The sequence below is a fragment of the Schizosaccharomyces osmophilus genome, chromosome 2, assembly GCF_027921745.1.
Source record: "Schizosaccharomyces osmophilus chromosome 2, complete sequence".
Taxonomy (NCBI): Eukaryota; Fungi; Ascomycota; class Schizosaccharomycetes; order Schizosaccharomycetales; family Schizosaccharomycetaceae; genus Schizosaccharomyces; species Schizosaccharomyces osmophilus.
In genome coordinates this window covers 959,603-976,519 of record NC_079239.1, presented here as the reverse complement: position 1 = coordinate 976,519, position 16,917 = coordinate 959,603, and the positions used below count along the sequence as shown (strand labels likewise).

Sequence of the window (16,917 nt, the reverse complement as noted above, 5' to 3'; positions counted from 1 at the left end):
AAACCCCAATCCGTAAAATAAAAGAAGAGACAATAGAAGAACCACTGTAATTTGTAATTAGGTAAACTAAATATAGAGCATCCAAATCTAATGGTAAGTGAAAAATTTCCAAAGCAGGAAACCAAAAAAATGTTTGTCAAAGGAGGAACGAAGGCTAAACAGACGGAAATATTATATGAGGTAAAGCGTCCAGGCTTTTTATTAAGCATTTTATAGAAAATCAAGAATAATAATACAAGTTCTGTATCTGAAATTTCTACAGACGATATAGAGTAAAAATAAGGTAATCGGGAAGTGTCTTCTCGAATCGTTGGATTACCAAGCAGCATCACCTCCGTTTTGATATGGGGACCAGTTCATTTCTGGATTCTCATCCATAGGAACCTCATTAGTAGTCATTTGAGCAGGTTGTTCTTCATCTAAATCACGAACCAAAACCGCAAGCTTTTCCTGTAGAACCCGCAAACCCTGAACCATGATTTCGTTTGGAGGGATTGAGCCGACGCCTTCCACTTCCATGTAGAACCGTCTCGGTTCTTCTTGATAATTGATTGCTTCTCCTTCACGAGGTGGTTCTTCCCAATCTGCGTTTTTGCTCTTAGGCCATTCAGCATCTGCGTCATTTTCAAACCAATAATCCGTGTGTCGTAATTTGTTCCAGGGATCATACTCAAAGGCAACAGCGGCAGTTGGAGACCACTTGGCGTGTTCTTTGGCAATACCCTTTTTCGCGATGCACCGAAGAGAAATTTCTTGCTCTTTACGAAGTTTGCAAATTAATGGTCCTCTGGCTTTAGGATCAGCAAGAATAGGTTGACCCAGTGCTGAATTTGATGACACGACGAGATCTCTTGCATATACCTCCATAGTACCTTCACCAAGGCACTTGGCATTTAAGTTCATCTCAACTGAACATTTGGCACAGTACTGATCACAATCACAGTTTCTTGTATACTCCAATCCGACCGGCGGAGGTTCATCAATGTTGGTACTATTCAAGGGAATCATACCAAGACGATGTGCTAAAAATTCATCAGGCATAACAGACGTATTTACGTTAATTTCAACCAAGTCAATCGCTATTTTTGTTAGAATTATTTTCCAATAAATACCCACTTTATTGCATACCAACCGTAGGAATCTCTGCGAGAACGACGCGTCGCAAAGAATTTGCAATTCTAGCTCTTGTTAACGTACTTTTCCTCCCATTTCTTCACTTACGATAAATCAGTATTTGTAAGGACAAAGTCCACTGAGTTTTTACTTATATTTCGAATAGTTGTATGCGTTTCTGCGTTCATTTTTTTATTGGAATGTCTGGTCAAGGCCAACTTGACAAAGAGTCTACGATACTCTGAACAATTGCTTTAGTGATTCAGATTGCAGCGCGTAAATGACTTTAGGCGCTAAGTAAAGAGTCCTTAAATGAAGTAGCATGTTACCACTTATGCTGGAACTCTTGAACCCGGCAGAAAACACAAATCAATACGAGTCTTTCCTTGAATTTTAAAAAAATAGGGTCAGTTGGAAAATTGCGTGAATTTTCTGTCGAGTAAAAATATATAAAGAATTACAGTGATCAATGCCGAAATCTTTCACGAAAATCAAGGCCGTTTTGGATAATGTTCGCGCAGGACAACTTGCTATACCTTTACCAAAAAATGTTGTCGAAGTGCGCGTTCAATATTCTCTAAATAACAAGAATGGTCATATGGGAGCTAGGTATGTTTCTTTAAAAAGAGGATGGATTTCCATTTTGCTTTTAATGAGGTTGAAAAAGCTGAAAGGACGCATTCCAGTCAAGTAGGAAGGGGTTTTTTTTTGTTATGAGCTGGTTATCTACGATATTTCATTTTCGTTCATTGTTGTCAATTCACTAACCAGGTACTAGAAAGTTTGTGAAAGAATATCTCCCGAGCTTGAAATACCACAACGAACACATCAAATTTAACATCGAACACAAGTTACCGAATGAGAAAGCTCCCACGTTTTCCATCCATACGTCCGAGGGTCCATTATTTAGCTATGGCATGAAGTTGAAACATTCTGAAACCATTTCTAATGATTTAAAAGCCGAATTACTAAAAGCTAGTCAGTCAAAGCCAGAGGAAGCCTTTGAAGGAAAAGAAGCAACCTTTTAGGTTTGCCGTCTCGGCCAAAGGCACTCTTTTTACGAATTCATATTTGGAGTTTATGGTCCAATTCAAGTCTTCCTTATTTGTCGTCAACGGTACTGTTCATAATCTCATTTTATTTTAATAGCATTCCTTTTGTTTGTGGATTAAACATTATTTATGATGAAAAGTAAAACTGAATTGTTAATATTATGGACTCCTGCTGAAGAATTCAAGGAACAGAATATAAAATTTGAAATCTAAGTCTGGCCGAAATTGAGTGGTGTATATCCAGGTCAACTAATGAATTCATTATAGGAATGTTAAACATTCCAACTCCTCAAGGAAAACTGAACATTATGTCGCGAGACCAGATGAAACGTTAGTTTGAAACAAGCGCCGACAAACAACAACATTTGAAACTCTTGATGAAGACAAATACATACAATCGGCGTGAAAACATAAGCTTGAAAGCCATCCACTATAAATGGCTAAAAAGGGATGTTACATCGATTGTCAAGATTTAAATCAGCAGCGGCCGTTTGGTCTAGTGGTATGATACCATCTTAGGGTGATGGTGGTCCTGGGTTCGATTCCCAGAACAGCCCAACTTTTTATTGTTTGATCAAAAAAAAATAAGCTAAAAATACGGCTATTTACGCCACTTGTCAGGCTAGTCCCGGGTAGCTCAATCGGTTTAGAGCGTCTGACTCTTAAGAAGGTCATCAGAAGGTTGCGAGTTCGATTCTCGCCTTGGGAGTTCTTTTTGCAAATCTCAGCTAAAACTGAAAAGCAAGTGCTAGTCGCCCAAAAATAGTATTCTGATGATGACAATCTTTAAATGCTTTTTAAAGAAATGGTAAAGGAGAACCGTATGGTCTACTCAGCATCCCTCAATGTGATTACGCTTGATATGCCTTTACAACTTGGGATTCAAATACCAAGGTACAATGTCACTTGATGTAAACACTTTGAAAATTCTTCATATTCTCATAGTTTTTGCAGATCCTCTTTATTTAGTCATTTCGTACTCTTTATATCGCTTGCTTTTTCTTGCTTATCAAGCATATCATTTATTTTTTGATATAATCGCCACAGACATCTTTGGTTTGAAGCACTGTCATGAAGTTTCCAGCGTTCTGGAAGCCAACAGAGCCTCACAATACTCTTGTTACACATTATCCTCTAATTCCTTCCCTAAAAACTTACGAATGGAGATGTATATTGGAACATGACGTTTGTTACGAAGCTAGCATCTTTGACAGGATGGTCATGGAGCTCGTGTACCATCCTGAACGGACTAGTAGTGTAATTATGCGAACGGACATTTTACGCGACTCTCAAAATGATTCTATTTTACATGAAGGATCCGAGAATGTCCTTAACAGCGGCAGTTACCAAGTCGACCGCAAGATATACCGTCGAATTATCCCTCGAAATCAACAATTGGATGCTTGTATGGAGCAGGAAACTATTTTGTTGAAGGGAGAAACCGATAAAAACAAAAGGCTCTTACTATACTTACCAAAACTTGATTTATCTTTGGAACAACCTTACGATCATTTACCCTATTACCACCCAGCAGTTGCTGGAGTTGCTTTGGAATACACTTCTACCAAAATTCGTGTCGCTTATTTATTAAATACAGAACACCAAAAAGAACTGCCAACGAGACTTCAAAGAACTGCTAATATGCTGTTGATGGTTTTACACAAACATTGCAAGGGTACTGTGGAAGGGTATGAAAAACGAATGCTGCATGACACGGTAGTCGAAAGAAATAAATTTCAAGATACGTACGTGGAACTCAAGAAAAAATACTCAAAACAACTAATAGAAGGCTGGGTTGAAAAAACGGATCCGAGGAAGCACGTTTTTGAAGATTTGGGAATCGCAACATTTTTGATAGAGCTTTGGAAGCAAATGTATCCATCGAAACAGTCATTCACTTTTGTTGACATTGGATGCGGAAATGGGCTTTTAGTGCATATTCTTCTTTCGGAGGGCTATCTGGGCTATGGTTTTGATGCTCGTGAAAGAAAATCGTGGAAATTATATCCTGATTACGTTCAGAAGAATTTGTCTGAAAAAGTATTGGTACCATTCTTCCTGAAAGATCTTGAGGATCAGCCACTGCCATTTATACCTGTTGAGAGTTTTACGACTCATGATGGAAGGTTTCCTGTAAATTCATTCATAATTGGTAATCATGCAGACGAGTTAACTCCTTATATTCCGATATTGGCCCGTTTGAACAAAAACTCTTCCTTCATATCAATACCGTGCTGCGTTCATGATTTAACGGGAGCGAAGATATCTTGGTCCCTTCCGAAGCCCAGGGACAAAAAGCACGGTGGGCGATATGCCATGTACATAGAATGGATTCGTCAACTTTCCGAACGCTTTGACTGGAAAGTTGAAATTGAACCTTTACGAATTCCCAGTACCAGAAATTATGCCTTGATTGGACGATCTTTACAACAAATCACTTCGTCGAAAGATGCAGATTATTCTCCTGATACTCTAAAAAAAATAATAGACGAAAATCATGGAGCTTCAGGGTTTTTACAACATGCTATGCAGGTAGCAACGTCAAATTCAAGATCTCATTGAATTCAAAAACATAAATTAATTTATTTAAATTTTATATTTTATCTGATCTCTTACCAAGCTCAAGATAACTTTAAAGAAGTACTGATTCGCGTAAATGTGACTTGTTTTTGAAGCCTACAAAAGGGTCTCTAAAGTGTTTATGCAATTTAACAACACCACTACTCTCTGAGGCCTATATAGTTCGTGAGCTAGTAAATAATTACTGGCCGTTCTATGACTATTGGCCATTTAGTTTGGTGGTAGAAAAATTGCCATTGTATCTGCCAACCTGAGACTTAAAATGAAGCTGTTGGTTCGTAAAAATGGCTATATATGTAATCTCGTAGTCTTATTATGTTACTTTATTTGGTAGTTATATTAAATACAGTTTGCGCGTTTTCCTAATGTGTTTACATGAGAGAATCCAGGGTAAAGGAAGTTGGTCGGAAATTATAAATTTTGTACAGATGTGCCTTGACAGTATTACAAGGATGGCATTTTAGATTTGACAAAGTATCTTGTAATCCATGAAGCTTTTGTATTTGCTTTACTTCTGATTCTTCTATCCTTTGTAAGTTAAGTTGATGCTATTTCATGTCGATGGAAATTTGAGAGGTTATATAAGATGGTTGAGGACCTAGACGAAAATAAATTTGCTTGAATGTATTATAAAAAATCCTATAGTCAATATTATGCTTCCGTATAGACAACGTTCAGGTGGACTTTATTGTCTTCTAGACAACTAAGGCCGTTACTTAGAGAGAAAGCCAACACTTCAAAATTACAATATGCTGTCTAAACGAGGGTATAATCCAGTTCAAGCGGAAACAAAAAAAAAGAAGAAGAGGGAACAAACCAAGCTCCGCGAAGAACGAGCCAAGCGCTATGAAGACAAGCTATCGCATAAAAATGTAGGACAAATAGAGCGCCAAATATCGGAATTGGCTGCGTTGGAAGGATCGCAAGGCCTTAATGCTCATGATAAACAAATCTTGCAGAACTTAGAAAAGGACTTAGCTGTCATACGAAAGAAGAATATTCACGGTCATTCGGTAGGTAGAATTGAGTCTGAAAAAACAAAGGAAGAAGAACGAAGAACTAAACCGAAACGTCCGTTCATGCCTAAAAATCCTAAGAAAAGTATTTATTATGATGCAGTGTTTAATCCATTCGGCGTACCTCCTCCGGGAATGTCATATCGCGAAAAGGAAGAAGAAAGTTCAGAGACTGATGAGTCCGTAATTGATATACCAATGCCTGAAGGAGAATATCCTTTTGAGGAAAAGAAGAAAAAGGATAACAGAAAAGCTCGAAATGTAGGAAGACGGCGAGATGAAACCACATCGAACCGGGTTGCCCCAGATATTAAAACATCAGATGCCGCAGAAGCACTAAAACCCCAGAAAACTGATGCTTCGAAAGAGGATGTAGTTACAGAGTATTCTGCTCAACCGATCGTCCGAGATTTGCGAAAGGAAGCTACTCAGTTTCTCCCTGCAACTGTGCGCAATCAGAAGCGCAAGTCTAGAGAAGATGATTCACCAGTCGCTCAAGACCATGCTGAAAAGAAACAAAATCAAGACCCAGAAGACGAATTAAGTAAGTTTTATCAAGAACTCAATGGAGCATAATGACCCTAAACCCTTGTCTACACATTCGAGATTCATGAGCAAAAACGATGTACAGGATGGACTTGCTCGTTCCTTTAAGAGTTTTCTTTTTAGTAATAGATGATAGTAATCTGAAAGGTAATGAAACACTTTGTATGATCGTGATTTGTCTGCATCTGTATTGAGCTTGTGAAAAAATTTGTTACTCTTTATAACACTTTCATGAATTTTTTCTCACAGTATAACACATAAAACCGGTTCTGCTTGACATTCCTACCTCTTACCTTTACGACAGAGTATTCTCAATTGAGCTTTAGGATAAGTCTTCAAAATTTGAAGGTATACTTTGTTAAACAACTTGAAAGAATTAAGAATGCCTATTATTTTTTCTTTCTTCTAATTTACTCGTAACATCTTTTGTTACATTCAATGTCATTGTTCACCTGTCACCTGGAATAAAACTTGATAGCAATTCCAAGCCTGACCGAAGAGATTCATTCCTTTCGGAATGGGTCGTTTGCTGTTAAACTTAGAGCCAGTTCCATGGGGAAAAAGTGATTTGAATGATAATGAGCGAATACTATCTTTTTTGGACTTCATACGACCGAAACACGAAGAGCTAGAGTATCGAAAACAAATAGTGCAGAAGCTTCAGGATCATCTACAGAGAGTCCTTTCAAATCCGGAATTGCAAGAATACGGAAGCTTATATACTGGTCTGTCTTTAAATATTAGTGATATCGACTTGTCTTTGAAGAGTCCTGCGGTGAGCGAGATGGATAAACGACGTGTGACAATGTTTTTGCGTACATATATGGATCCCAACACAGAATTTCATTTTGGTGCACGAGTTCCGCGTGTTTACTTTCACGATGTGAGCGGTACTGCCATAGACTTGACATTCGCGAATGAAAAGGCTTGTCTTAGTGCTGAATTACAGTCTGCCTATTATGAAAAAAACCCCGTTTATGGAACATTATTAATGCTATTGAAACATTGGGTATATGAGCGAGACCTCGACCGTGTTCATCATGGTGGAATCAGTAGCTGTGCACTTTCTTACATGTTGATCGGATGGCTTGAAATGCGATATCACAAAAAAGGTGTGTCGTCGAAAGAGCAGCCTTTACGATCTCTATTACAAAGCTTCTTTCAATTTTGGAGTGTCGAATGGTCCTATGAACTCTTTGTTTTACGTCCATTAACTGGTCAAATTGTGCCGAAGTTACAAAAAGGATGGTCCAATGAAGCTAAACCGAACTTGTTGTCTATTGAAGATCCGTTGGAAAAGAACAATGACATTGGCAAGCAATCATTTCAGATAGCCATGATTCAAGCTGCTTTTTTAGCTTCATATAATGAACTTTTGTCTGACAAGGAGTGGTTGAATACTTTTGCTATCACAGAAGCTGAACTCAAGCTATGTGAAAAGAGAAACCGTGCAATGCATCCTCCATCGCTGGTTTCTCAGTACGACGATGACGACGAGGAACTTTGATAAACGAGTGATGGTGTTTTGGGATACTAGTGTCCATGATTTACATTACAGAAAAGCTATTCAACAGGGCTACATCCTCATTTGTGTACAACAGTTGGATGATATATCAAAAGCTCACATACAAAGGACTAAGTCAACTACAGCTTACTACCAAAGGTATAAATAAGGTCACGTTCACTTTTTGGTTCATATTCTATTTCTAAGTAAAAAAAAAAAAAAAAATTACGAGAAAAAGACCACTGGGTTTTGAAACTTTTCCGTGTTTGAAATACATTCAAAAATTTTGCGAGCACAGACCAAAAGTATTTGCGAGCCAACAACATAAAGGTGTATCTTTTCCTTGCTTTTGTAAATTTGTCTTTGATAGCCTTATTGCAGAGGATGGACAAGAACGGCTGTCTCTTCGTTACTGGAATCACTCAATTCTGTGAATCCTCGAACCAAAAACCAATCTTTAGATTCTAATGCCTGAGGGAGTTGAACATAAATCTCCTTTGATCCAATTTCCTTAGCGGTATTCACGGCATGCTCCAAAAGTTGAGATCCCACACCATATTTTCGGTATGGTGGTAACACGCCTAAAGACAAAATTTGCAATTTACTGCTTTTATTGTGAGTCTCCTTTTTACAGCGAACAGCTCCTACGCAAACATTGTTAAAATACGCATATTGTGCTAAGGGTCCAATTTGTAAAGTTTCTTTGTAAAACTGCGGAGAAAACGAGCGAACTTCCTTTGGAATTGTTTTTTGGTTTATCACCTCTAAAACCTTCAGGTTATTTGGATTTATGGCGTCTAACTCAATCATCTTTGTTCCTTTCCTGTCTTTTGTTTATGGATACCTGTTTGGTGTTAAAAAATCAATTTGGGCGCTATGATATATAGCGGTAATTTACTCAAACGGATTCGAAGATGCTGTATAAAATTCTGGTGGAGTTCGTTGAATTTCACTAAAATCCGAAAAAGAATGTGAGGATTTCGTCGATGGATGCATAGGCATTGGTATGATTGTAGAGGAAGCTTCTGTTGCTTTTGGACGGTCGTTATCGTAATGCAGCCAAGGAACTTCTTTATTTCTCTCGAAGGAAAGGTTTTCAAGTAAAAGCGAGCTAACTGCAGGATCTTCTTCCTTCCCGTTCAGTTTGTGATCATCAATATCAAGTTGTGAATCTTGCTCATCTTGCTGAAACAATTGACGAAGCCATTTTGGCTGATACTTAATTACAGGCCATAATGTAACAAGCATACTCAGAAAGTTTAGAAGTCCCCAAATTGTTAGCGTGGAAAATACGAGTCCTTGGACGATAATGATTATGATCCCAATTACCACTTTCGAGATGGTATTTAAATTGAATGCCATCGGAATTAGTAACGCCATTGAAACAAGACGCGTTCCGCTAACCAAAAGTGCACATATCATGCTGCAAAGCCCAAAGTACGGACGTAGTCCAATTAAGAAACCTATTGCAACAACTTCAATCGCAAAGAGAACAATAGCTTGGACCTTCCCATAATTTTGAAGAAGCGCGAATAGGAGTCCTGAAAGGACGACTACTGAGAAACGTATAATGAAGAAGTACCAACAGTGCTCTTTCAAATCCATATGCATCCAGCCCGACCACGATAATACATTAAGATCATTGATGCTTTCCTTTGGATATTTGGTTACAGATCGGCTAATACGAACTGCCTTGGCTAATTTTAAAAAGCACCAGGCAAATAGTCCCATTAATAAGGCAAGCAATATGGCGGCGAGAATTACAGGTCCATAGGCATCTGACAATGTAAACTGGAAAACAGCAAACATGATCAAGATAGGGAAGCAGATAAAAACCTATATTACATGTTAGAAACCTATTGACTCGCATAAACAACCTACCCATTTCATAAGTGCATTGAAGAGGAGCCTTTTCCAACACTTCAGCACATATTCGCAAGAAAAGGGACGAATAAATCGAAGTTTTAAAAAGAGTTGACTAATGCACATAAAACCAATCAAAGCACCTCCGATAATTCCAAGGGAAATGACAAACCATATCAGTGAAAGAGTAAAAAAATCTGGAGAAGTGATATGAAATCTGTTTGCTAATCCTACCAGTCCAGAGTATGCATCAACAACAGAATCTTCGGGGTTGGATGCAGTTACCGTGCGACGATGTATGCCGATAGGTTGTGAATTTAGGTCACCTCCAGAATGCTTCAAAAACGAGTTTATACTGTTTTTGAGTTGTCGATTTGGAATCAGCCCAATAATCCATGCAAAGTTGCTGGCCCATGATACCAAAACTTTTGGTTGTTCGACTCCAACGGCTGCGGTAAGTACGATACATTGTAGAAGGTCTACTATATGTTGGATAGAAGGGACTGAGTTTGCAATCACGGGCCGTAACATATAAATACCATGTTCCATGCCAATCACACAGAAGCCAAGGAACCCGACAATGGCCAAAGAAAATGAAACGATTGAGAGTGCGAAAATTACTCTTTTTTGGAACGTATGCCCATTTTCTAAAGATGCTACAATGCATGCAAGAGGGTGTGATTCATCTATAGAAGAGTTCTCTAAATCCTCTGTGCGATACATCCTAAATTTGACAAATCCTTCAAAATCGGGAATCGTCCATGCTAGATTGGGAACCATTTTGACATCTTGGAAACTAATCGGAAGAACTCCTTGAGTTTCAATAATTGAATTTTTTGTCAATGGGCAAGCATTTCCCAAATTCATGTTACATGGATCGAACTTGAATCTAGCACGCTGGCTGCCATAAGCATCAACCGTTATATCAAAGGTTACATTTGCATCCAAGTTAGAATAACCATGGATGTCTAAAACAATAGACAAGTTACGTGAGTAGTAACTGGCATCGAATCTTTCAAAAGATATTAAGGAATCTTGCATACATGAAGTGTATTCAGCAGTGTAAAGACGATTATCTGGTCGCTTTTCAACACGAATTAACCCTTCTGTAGGAAGTATCAATCCACATATCAGCGTTAAAAGCACTATAAATACACATATCATTTTCTTCTTTTCATCAAGCAGAGATTGAACCGAAGCAACAAGTCTATTGTTTTTAAACTGAAATCTTTCATTTATGACCGCATTGTAACGATTTCTGACTTTTTTAAAGTTCAGTTCCTCTCAGCTTTAATGCTGTCAATTAATGGTAATGTTGACGAAATAGTAGGTTTCTTAATATGCTACTAATAAATGAATCCTTCTTACAAAAAAATAAAAAAAATAAAAGATAAAGTGTCCATTTACTTAGCAAATATCAGTCTACTTAAATTTGCAGTGAATTAAGTATTTTTCGAAAAGATGCTAATTGCTTTCATTAAACAGCGACAAGTATAAATAAAAAAAGGGTCAATAGAAAAGCATTTGTAAGCATAAATACCTCGTTAATCTTTAGAACCCTTACTTTCCTTTTCTTCGTATAATGTATCCAATTGTTGCATGAGACATTTACGAAAAGGAGCCAACAGATGTTTTCTAGTCATTGTTAAATTGATATTACACTCCGGTAGTTGCGGTTGAGGAGAACCTTTGGCTTTAGTTGGAGTAATGATGGCAGATCCAAAAAGTTTGGCCAAATGAAAGTGCCATTCGCTAGTACATTCATTCTTTTCAATTGTAACTTCCTTTTCTTTTTCCAGATCATTAATGTAAGTTTCAATTTCATGCAAAACCTTCTGTTTTGTATCATCATCCAAAGAATTTAATGCATCTTGAGTGGCCTTGACAGTATCAGGCGATTGGGATTTGATGTTACACTCATCTAAGCAATGGCGGTACCAAACACACCATTGAGCACATAAATCGGGAGCATTAACTATCAAACGATGGACAAACCGAAGAAAGCAACTTTGATATTTCTCCACCAGCTCAACAAAGCTCGACAAAGGAGCGGCAGCCTTTGAGAGTTGGATAAGATCGTATAAAAAGCACTGGAAGTCATAGATCGCCCGCGAAAAATCCGCAGCTTGGTGAGCATCATATATAATCGTGTAAAAACAGCTCATAACCTCTCTTACTATATCAGTCAACTGATTGTCTTCACATAAATCATGAATAAGACATTCACGATCACGGTGAGTCAAAACAGCATCAAAATACTTCATCGCCGTTTGGACCCCAATGTCTGAAAAGGGATCGAATTTATGACTATCTTTTTCACCATCACTAGATAAGGAAACAGTATATACTTCAGAAGAATCAACATTGGTTTCCGAAGTAGCTTTTTCTTCTGCAGAGCCAGCAACATCAGCATTTAGTTTCTTTTCAATCTGATATTCCTTTAGAATTGCGACGGTTATATTTAATTTTTGTTGGATACTTTGGTCGCGAACTTCATCTTGACGAATTCTTGAGAGTTGCGCATACCATTGAAGTGCTTCTCTCATTTGAGTCCACTTCGGATCATCAGCAAAATTTGTGTCGATTCCTTTCAAAACATTATCGGTGTGTTCCAAATCAGCGCTAAAAATTCCAGAAAGCATTGTCTGAAGCAAATTGCGGCTTTCGCCGAACCATGAGAGAGGTTTCATCAAAAATAGTCGAGTAAGCCCTGACATTAAAAGCCCGGCATTTCCTACGCGTAGAACCTGACGGGTCAAAAACCATGGAACACGGTTATATATGCGCTCAACGATGCCTTCTGGTCCCTTTCCATCATTTGCAAGGTGAGGTGATTGCGGAGTTCTGTCCACGGTGACAAAAACAAAATGTAAAAGAGACGCAATCGTATAGCGAATATTCTCAGCTAGAGAATTTAGGGGTTCGCCCCAGTTGCTTATGTCTTCAGATTCGCCAAGGAGGCGGATAATTTCATCCAAACCATCGCCATAAACAAAAAGGGAGTATGCTTCTTTCAGTCGCTTTTTAGAAGGATATTTAATCGCTTTCAAATTTTCATTGAGCCTTACATTTGCGAGACTCTTCTGCACCCCATTTATATCATTGCTTTCAGTAGGTAACGAATTCCTAACCTTGGGTGAAGTTTTCGAACTTGAATGGGATGAATCAGTCCCTGCTATATTGTCATCCTGCCTGTTGTTTTCAGGATCCATAGGAGCCTTTCCCATAAGCCCTTTAGCCAGTACGTGTAAGACAACGATTACGGCAAACCCAATCATTTTTCGCTTGCTAACCCGACCATGGTCATACGAATCTGAAAGGTTATGTTTACCAATTTTTTCCAATAAAGGCTGAAGTTCTCCACTCCAAAACTCATCTGGCACCTTGTTCACGCCTGGAAGTGTAGGTGTAAATACACAACTTTGTACGATAAATGTCATCACTGGAGAGACATCCGCATCCAAAAATTCTTCCTTAGGCTTAAATGGAGGTCCATACTTTGCTAGTCGACCTAAATACTCAGTTAGCCTTCAATGTTTTTGCTACCTATGAAACTGAGTAAAACCGTCGATTCTTCCTTTCTACTGCCATATTGTCCAGACAAAGACAAAAATAAATGCATAAAGATTCATTCTTATTCATTAATATCTAAAGCAGCCAAAATTCCTTCGGAGGAAACCCTCTCTTCGAAGTTATTCAAAAAGATATCGGTCATGACCTCGCATGCAGAAGTATTCAACTTACCGGGAATTTTGAGGCCGCTAAACTCATGCTGCAGTTCAAGAAGCAGCAATATTGATGTTAAATCGTCCATCTTTGTTGTAACGTTGATATTTTAGGGGAAAAAAGCATTGGCACTGGGAAACTGACATGTGGTAATGACGAAAGTATACTTTGAGGATTGAAATAACGACAAACAGCGTATACGTTGTTTCAAATTCAGTATCACCTGTTAAGTTTCCTTGTTTGGTATAGTGAAACCAAGGACTATGCATACGTAAATAAACAATAGAAAGGTACGACTAAATTGTAAACAAAATGCATAAGCAAATATTAAAAGAAAATAGTACAGCAACTGTATAAAAAAGGAGCGTATCATAACAATTAAACAATCAATGATGAAGGGTTCAGACAAGGACAAGAAAAAAGAAACCAACGAAGGACTAACGTTAGCCAAATTTTCGAGGAGTAGTAGATGTGGATGCAATCGAAGGTGGTCGAGTCGGTTTGGGAGTAGGATTTCCATTCAGTGACGACGTGCTGCTACCTGGAGGCCTTGTTGGATAACGACTCGTGTCATATAAAGCTGTCATCGGGTCTTCTAAAATTGGAATGACTGGTTCACTTATGCCTATAAGGAAAAAAAAATTAGTATCTAGCTTGCACCAAATATACAAACCGTCCCAGTAGACTTCTACTGTATTACTTACCCTTATGAGGTGGTGGACGGCCAGTCCAAGTAGAACGGCGATCACTCGAAGACGATGCGCTCGATGGAATACCCATGGAACTCGAGGACATTTGAGAGTTTCTTCGATTCCTTCGTTGCGTCAACGTGAGCATATCAAAAGAAGGTGCTTCTCCTGCAACCGACGCAGTTTCACTGGGATCGTTAGGAACCATTCCATCCGACATACTAAGAATATCTGACACCGACCCGGCTTTGTTCATGGTGAACGGGCTTCCGCGCATATTCCGTCCTGTAAATCGTGTTGGCATTGCTCTACCTCCAAGGCCTGCTGGTGAAGTGACAACGGGCGAAGATAAATTAACCATGGACGCACTTGGAATTTTATACATTGAACGACTAGAGGGCGCATGAAAAGCCGGTGGAGAGGCAAATTGTCGCTTGCTCAAGAGATCATCCATGCTACCCATTCTTGTTGACGTACCCACAGTGGAGCGCGATGGGGATCGCGCGGTTAAACCAGGTGGTGATATACGGCTTGATGGCATAGCTGGAATAGGCTGAGGAACAGCTGGAGTGGAAGTAAGATTTTTTTTAGCTTTTGCTTCAAATAGAGCATAAACGGTTTCCATGTAGGGCACTGATACTTTATGTTGTTCCGCAATTTCGACCGGGTATCCCAACAACACCTCGACTTCCAAAGGACGACGAGCTAAATAATCCTGAAATATGTATGAGGGACGGGGTGCTGCTAACATTCGATTCACAATAAATCGTTTCAATGATTCTCGTTTTTCCGTAGGAAAATCACAACCTTGTGTCGCAGCAATGGAAAATGCTTCGTTCATTATACCATCTATGACTTTCACAAAAGGCTTTGCTCTATAAATTAAAGACAAATTTGGTTCTTCATTTAATATAGAAACTGGAAAAAAGGCCATATGACCAATTCCTGTTTCCCATTGTTTTTGCTGGATTTTAGGTAAGAATGTGCAAGATACACCACCTGCTTCCAGAGTTAATGTTAATGTCTCAATCATGGCGTCTTGAACTGAGTCTGGGATTTCATCTTCCTCATCAGTTAACCCTAAATACATTACACTACTAGCGGTATCAGCAGCGAATGCAGTATGTTCAAATTGCAATGGCCCTCTCTGGGTAAACTGGTCCTGAATAACGAAAGAAATAATAGGATTATTTGGAAAGGTTTCCTGTATACTCTTTTCAGCGCCAACGATCCCGGTAGTATTTAAAACGACACAGGTATGACCAGGGGTAACAACGTCTTTTATGGCAGTTCCTAGATCATAAACAGAAGGAATAATTTTTAGGCATACAAACACATAATCAAAAGGTTCGTCATTTGTTACTAGTTGTTCAATTGTAGGGACGACTAAAAGAAGCATGTTAGTATTAAGAACAAAGCCGTAGGTATATCACACAACTTCGTGCTATAAATTAAAAGCATACCAACATCAGGTTTCCATTTAGTAGAACCAAAGACGCTCGAACGAATACGGATGCCTTCAGACATTACGCTTTCACTTCGATTACGCCAAATAAGACTTGTATGGCAAGCTTGGCTTTCCGATAAGCGCCAGCCCATAAAAGCAGAAGTTGCATTGCTACCAACTATAGCATTCAAAGTTAGTATACCGTAAACAAAAAGACCCTTTTCATATTCCTGGATTTATTTATTGTATTAAAAAACCCCTCTCACATACCGCTTAAAACCCTAAGTTTTGAGATCGCTTCCGTGGACATTATACAAAATTAATTTTCAGTGTTGATAAAAAGAATCGAGAAAGGTAACACAGATGCCGGCGAATGAGTAAATGTATATAATAATAAATAGAGTAAGTTCTTCCTTTAGTTCTCCAACTAAAGAAGCTTTTTAAAGTTCGGATTGACGCTTTAGTATCTACAATTGTTGACTGAAAGCGTTCAACTACAGCCCAAAATATACCTACAGGACTGCAAAAACTTCATGCAGTGTATTAAAAGAGAGTGAAAATCAGTTTAATTAACGCTTGGAGCGACAAACCGCTCAATTTCCAAAATACTTACTCTGTTTGGAAGTGTTCAGTGTATGGTAGTAGGTAAGTGCGTTAACGAATGCAGCTAAAGGGGGAGTAAGGAAACGACTCTTTACTTTACATTATTTGTCTATTTAATAGAAGTGTTTTTTGAATTTCTTTTTACTTATTCATTTTTCTATTGCTAATGTTTGTTTTTTGTCTTCCTATAATTCTTGTTTTCCTCATTTACGATACACTGAGAAAAACGGTTTCGTATACTTACTAATAGCTGCTACTTGATAAGTTTCGAATAAAGATCAAAAGGCTGCCCTGTAGTATATTCTCATTACCCATGGTCCTCCGTCTTTGTCTCCGATTATGTCCACACCAATCGATAATCTATAGTTTTAATTTCTGTTTGTAGTTAAAAAGAGAAAGAACAAACAATCTTTTTTATGAGTAACTCATTCTTGATGATTTCGTGGAAGTTTACATACTTCTCGGGATACTATGATAATGAACGATTCATGAGTATATAGTTTAAGAACTTAAAAAGAATAGGACGTAACCATAGTAAAAAAAGAAACACAACTTAATATTGAAACTAGTATTCTCTTAGGTGAAACTCGAAAATAGCTTAAAGTCCATCACTAACTACAATGCCTTCAACAGCTAGAACAAAGCATTAAACAAAAGAAGAAGGAAATATAAAACAAAACACATTCATTCTAGCCTGCACAAATCTCTGAACTGTATGTTTAAGTAGATTAACATACTTCATTACTCAAACACGTTCGTTTCTCACGGTTTGTTGTCG

General features: G+C 38.3%; 9 protein-coding genes and 2 non-coding genes across 11 annotated transcripts; 6 read left to right on the top strand and 5 right to left on the bottom strand.

Moving 5' to 3' along the window:
• Positions 1 to 315: 315 nt before the first annotated feature.
• rpb3 (RNA polymerase II subunit 3) lies at positions 316 to 1,301 on the bottom strand (the record flags this gene model as incomplete). The annotated part of the gene is made up of 3 exons (XM_056181749.1): positions 316 to 1,079; positions 1,129 to 1,178; positions 1,222 to 1,301. 3 exons carry the CDS (start codon positions 1,299 to 1,301, stop codon positions 316 to 318), a joined length of 894 nt encoding a protein of 297 aa, XP_056038729.1.
• A 281-nt stretch (positions 1,302 to 1,582) lies between these two features.
• mrp49 (mitochondrial ribosomal protein subunit Mrp49) lies at positions 1,583 to 2,141 on the top strand (the record flags this gene model as incomplete). The annotated part of the gene is made up of 2 exons (XM_056181748.1): positions 1,583 to 1,722; positions 1,892 to 2,141. The coding sequence occupies 2 exons, from the start codon at positions 1,583 to 1,585 to the stop codon at positions 2,139 to 2,141; spliced, it is 390 nt and encodes a 129-aa protein (XP_056038732.1).
• A 509-nt stretch (positions 2,142 to 2,650) lies between these two features.
• On the top strand, positions 2,651 to 2,722 carry SOMG_20136. The gene has a single exon. It is a non-coding gene; the product is annotated as a tRNA-Pro (tRNA).
• Positions 2,723 to 2,791: 69 nt separating this feature from the next.
• On the top strand, positions 2,792 to 2,874 carry SOMG_20135. Its single transcript is given in 2 exon segments — positions 2,792 to 2,830; positions 2,839 to 2,874. It is a non-coding gene; the product is annotated as a tRNA-Lys (tRNA).
• A 362-nt stretch (positions 2,875 to 3,236) lies between these two features.
• trm44 (tRNA(Ser) Um(44) 2'-O-methyltransferasetRNA Trm44) lies at positions 3,237 to 4,727 on the top strand (the record flags this gene model as incomplete). The annotated part of the gene is made up of 1 exon (XM_056181747.1): positions 3,237 to 4,727. One exon carries the CDS (start codon positions 3,237 to 3,239, stop codon positions 4,725 to 4,727), a length of 1,491 nt encoding a protein of 496 aa, XP_056038733.1.
• Positions 4,728 to 5,494: 767 nt separating this feature from the next.
• Positions 5,495 to 6,337, top strand: saf1 (splicing associated factor Saf1; the record flags this gene model as incomplete). The annotated part of the gene is made up of 1 exon (XM_056181746.1): positions 5,495 to 6,337. The coding sequence occupies one exon, from the start codon at positions 5,495 to 5,497 to the stop codon at positions 6,335 to 6,337; it is 843 nt and encodes a 280-aa protein (XP_056038730.1).
• Positions 6,338 to 6,824: 487 nt separating this feature from the next.
• cid12 (poly(A) polymerase Cid12) lies at positions 6,825 to 7,814 on the top strand (the record flags this gene model as incomplete). The annotated part of the gene is made up of 1 exon (XM_056181745.1): positions 6,825 to 7,814. One exon carries the CDS (start codon positions 6,825 to 6,827, stop codon positions 7,812 to 7,814), a length of 990 nt encoding a protein of 329 aa, XP_056038731.1.
• Positions 7,815 to 8,183: 369 nt separating this feature from the next.
• Positions 8,184 to 8,621, bottom strand: naa50 (NatA N-acetyltransferase subunit Naa50; the record flags this gene model as incomplete). Its single annotated transcript, XM_056181744.1, has 1 exon — positions 8,184 to 8,621. One exon carries the CDS (start codon positions 8,619 to 8,621, stop codon positions 8,184 to 8,186), a length of 438 nt encoding a protein of 145 aa, XP_056038736.1.
• Positions 8,622 to 8,705: 84 nt separating this feature from the next.
• trp663 (plasma membrane TRP-like ion channel) lies at positions 8,706 to 10,838 on the bottom strand (the record flags this gene model as incomplete). The annotated part of the gene is made up of 2 exons (XM_056183870.1): positions 8,706 to 9,647; positions 9,693 to 10,838. 2 exons carry the CDS (start codon positions 10,836 to 10,838, stop codon positions 8,706 to 8,708), a joined length of 2,088 nt encoding a protein of 695 aa, XP_056037722.1.
• Positions 10,839 to 11,218: 380 nt separating this feature from the next.
• SOMG_02952 (DUF3818 and PXA domain conserved fungal protein) lies at positions 11,219 to 13,488 on the bottom strand (the record flags this gene model as incomplete). The annotated part of the gene is made up of 2 exons (XM_056181743.1): positions 11,219 to 13,185; positions 13,419 to 13,488. The coding sequence occupies 2 exons, from the start codon at positions 13,486 to 13,488 to the stop codon at positions 11,219 to 11,221; spliced, it is 2,037 nt and encodes a 678-aa protein (XP_056038737.1).
• Positions 13,489 to 13,843: 355 nt separating this feature from the next.
• mug72 (oxidoreductase) lies at positions 13,844 to 15,846 on the bottom strand (the record flags this gene model as incomplete). Its single annotated transcript, XM_056181742.1, has 4 exons — positions 13,844 to 14,025; positions 14,105 to 15,475; positions 15,553 to 15,714; positions 15,807 to 15,846. 4 exons carry the CDS (start codon positions 15,844 to 15,846, stop codon positions 13,844 to 13,846), a joined length of 1,755 nt encoding a protein of 584 aa, XP_056038734.1.
• Between the last annotated feature and the right edge of the window lie 1,071 nt (positions 15,847 to 16,917).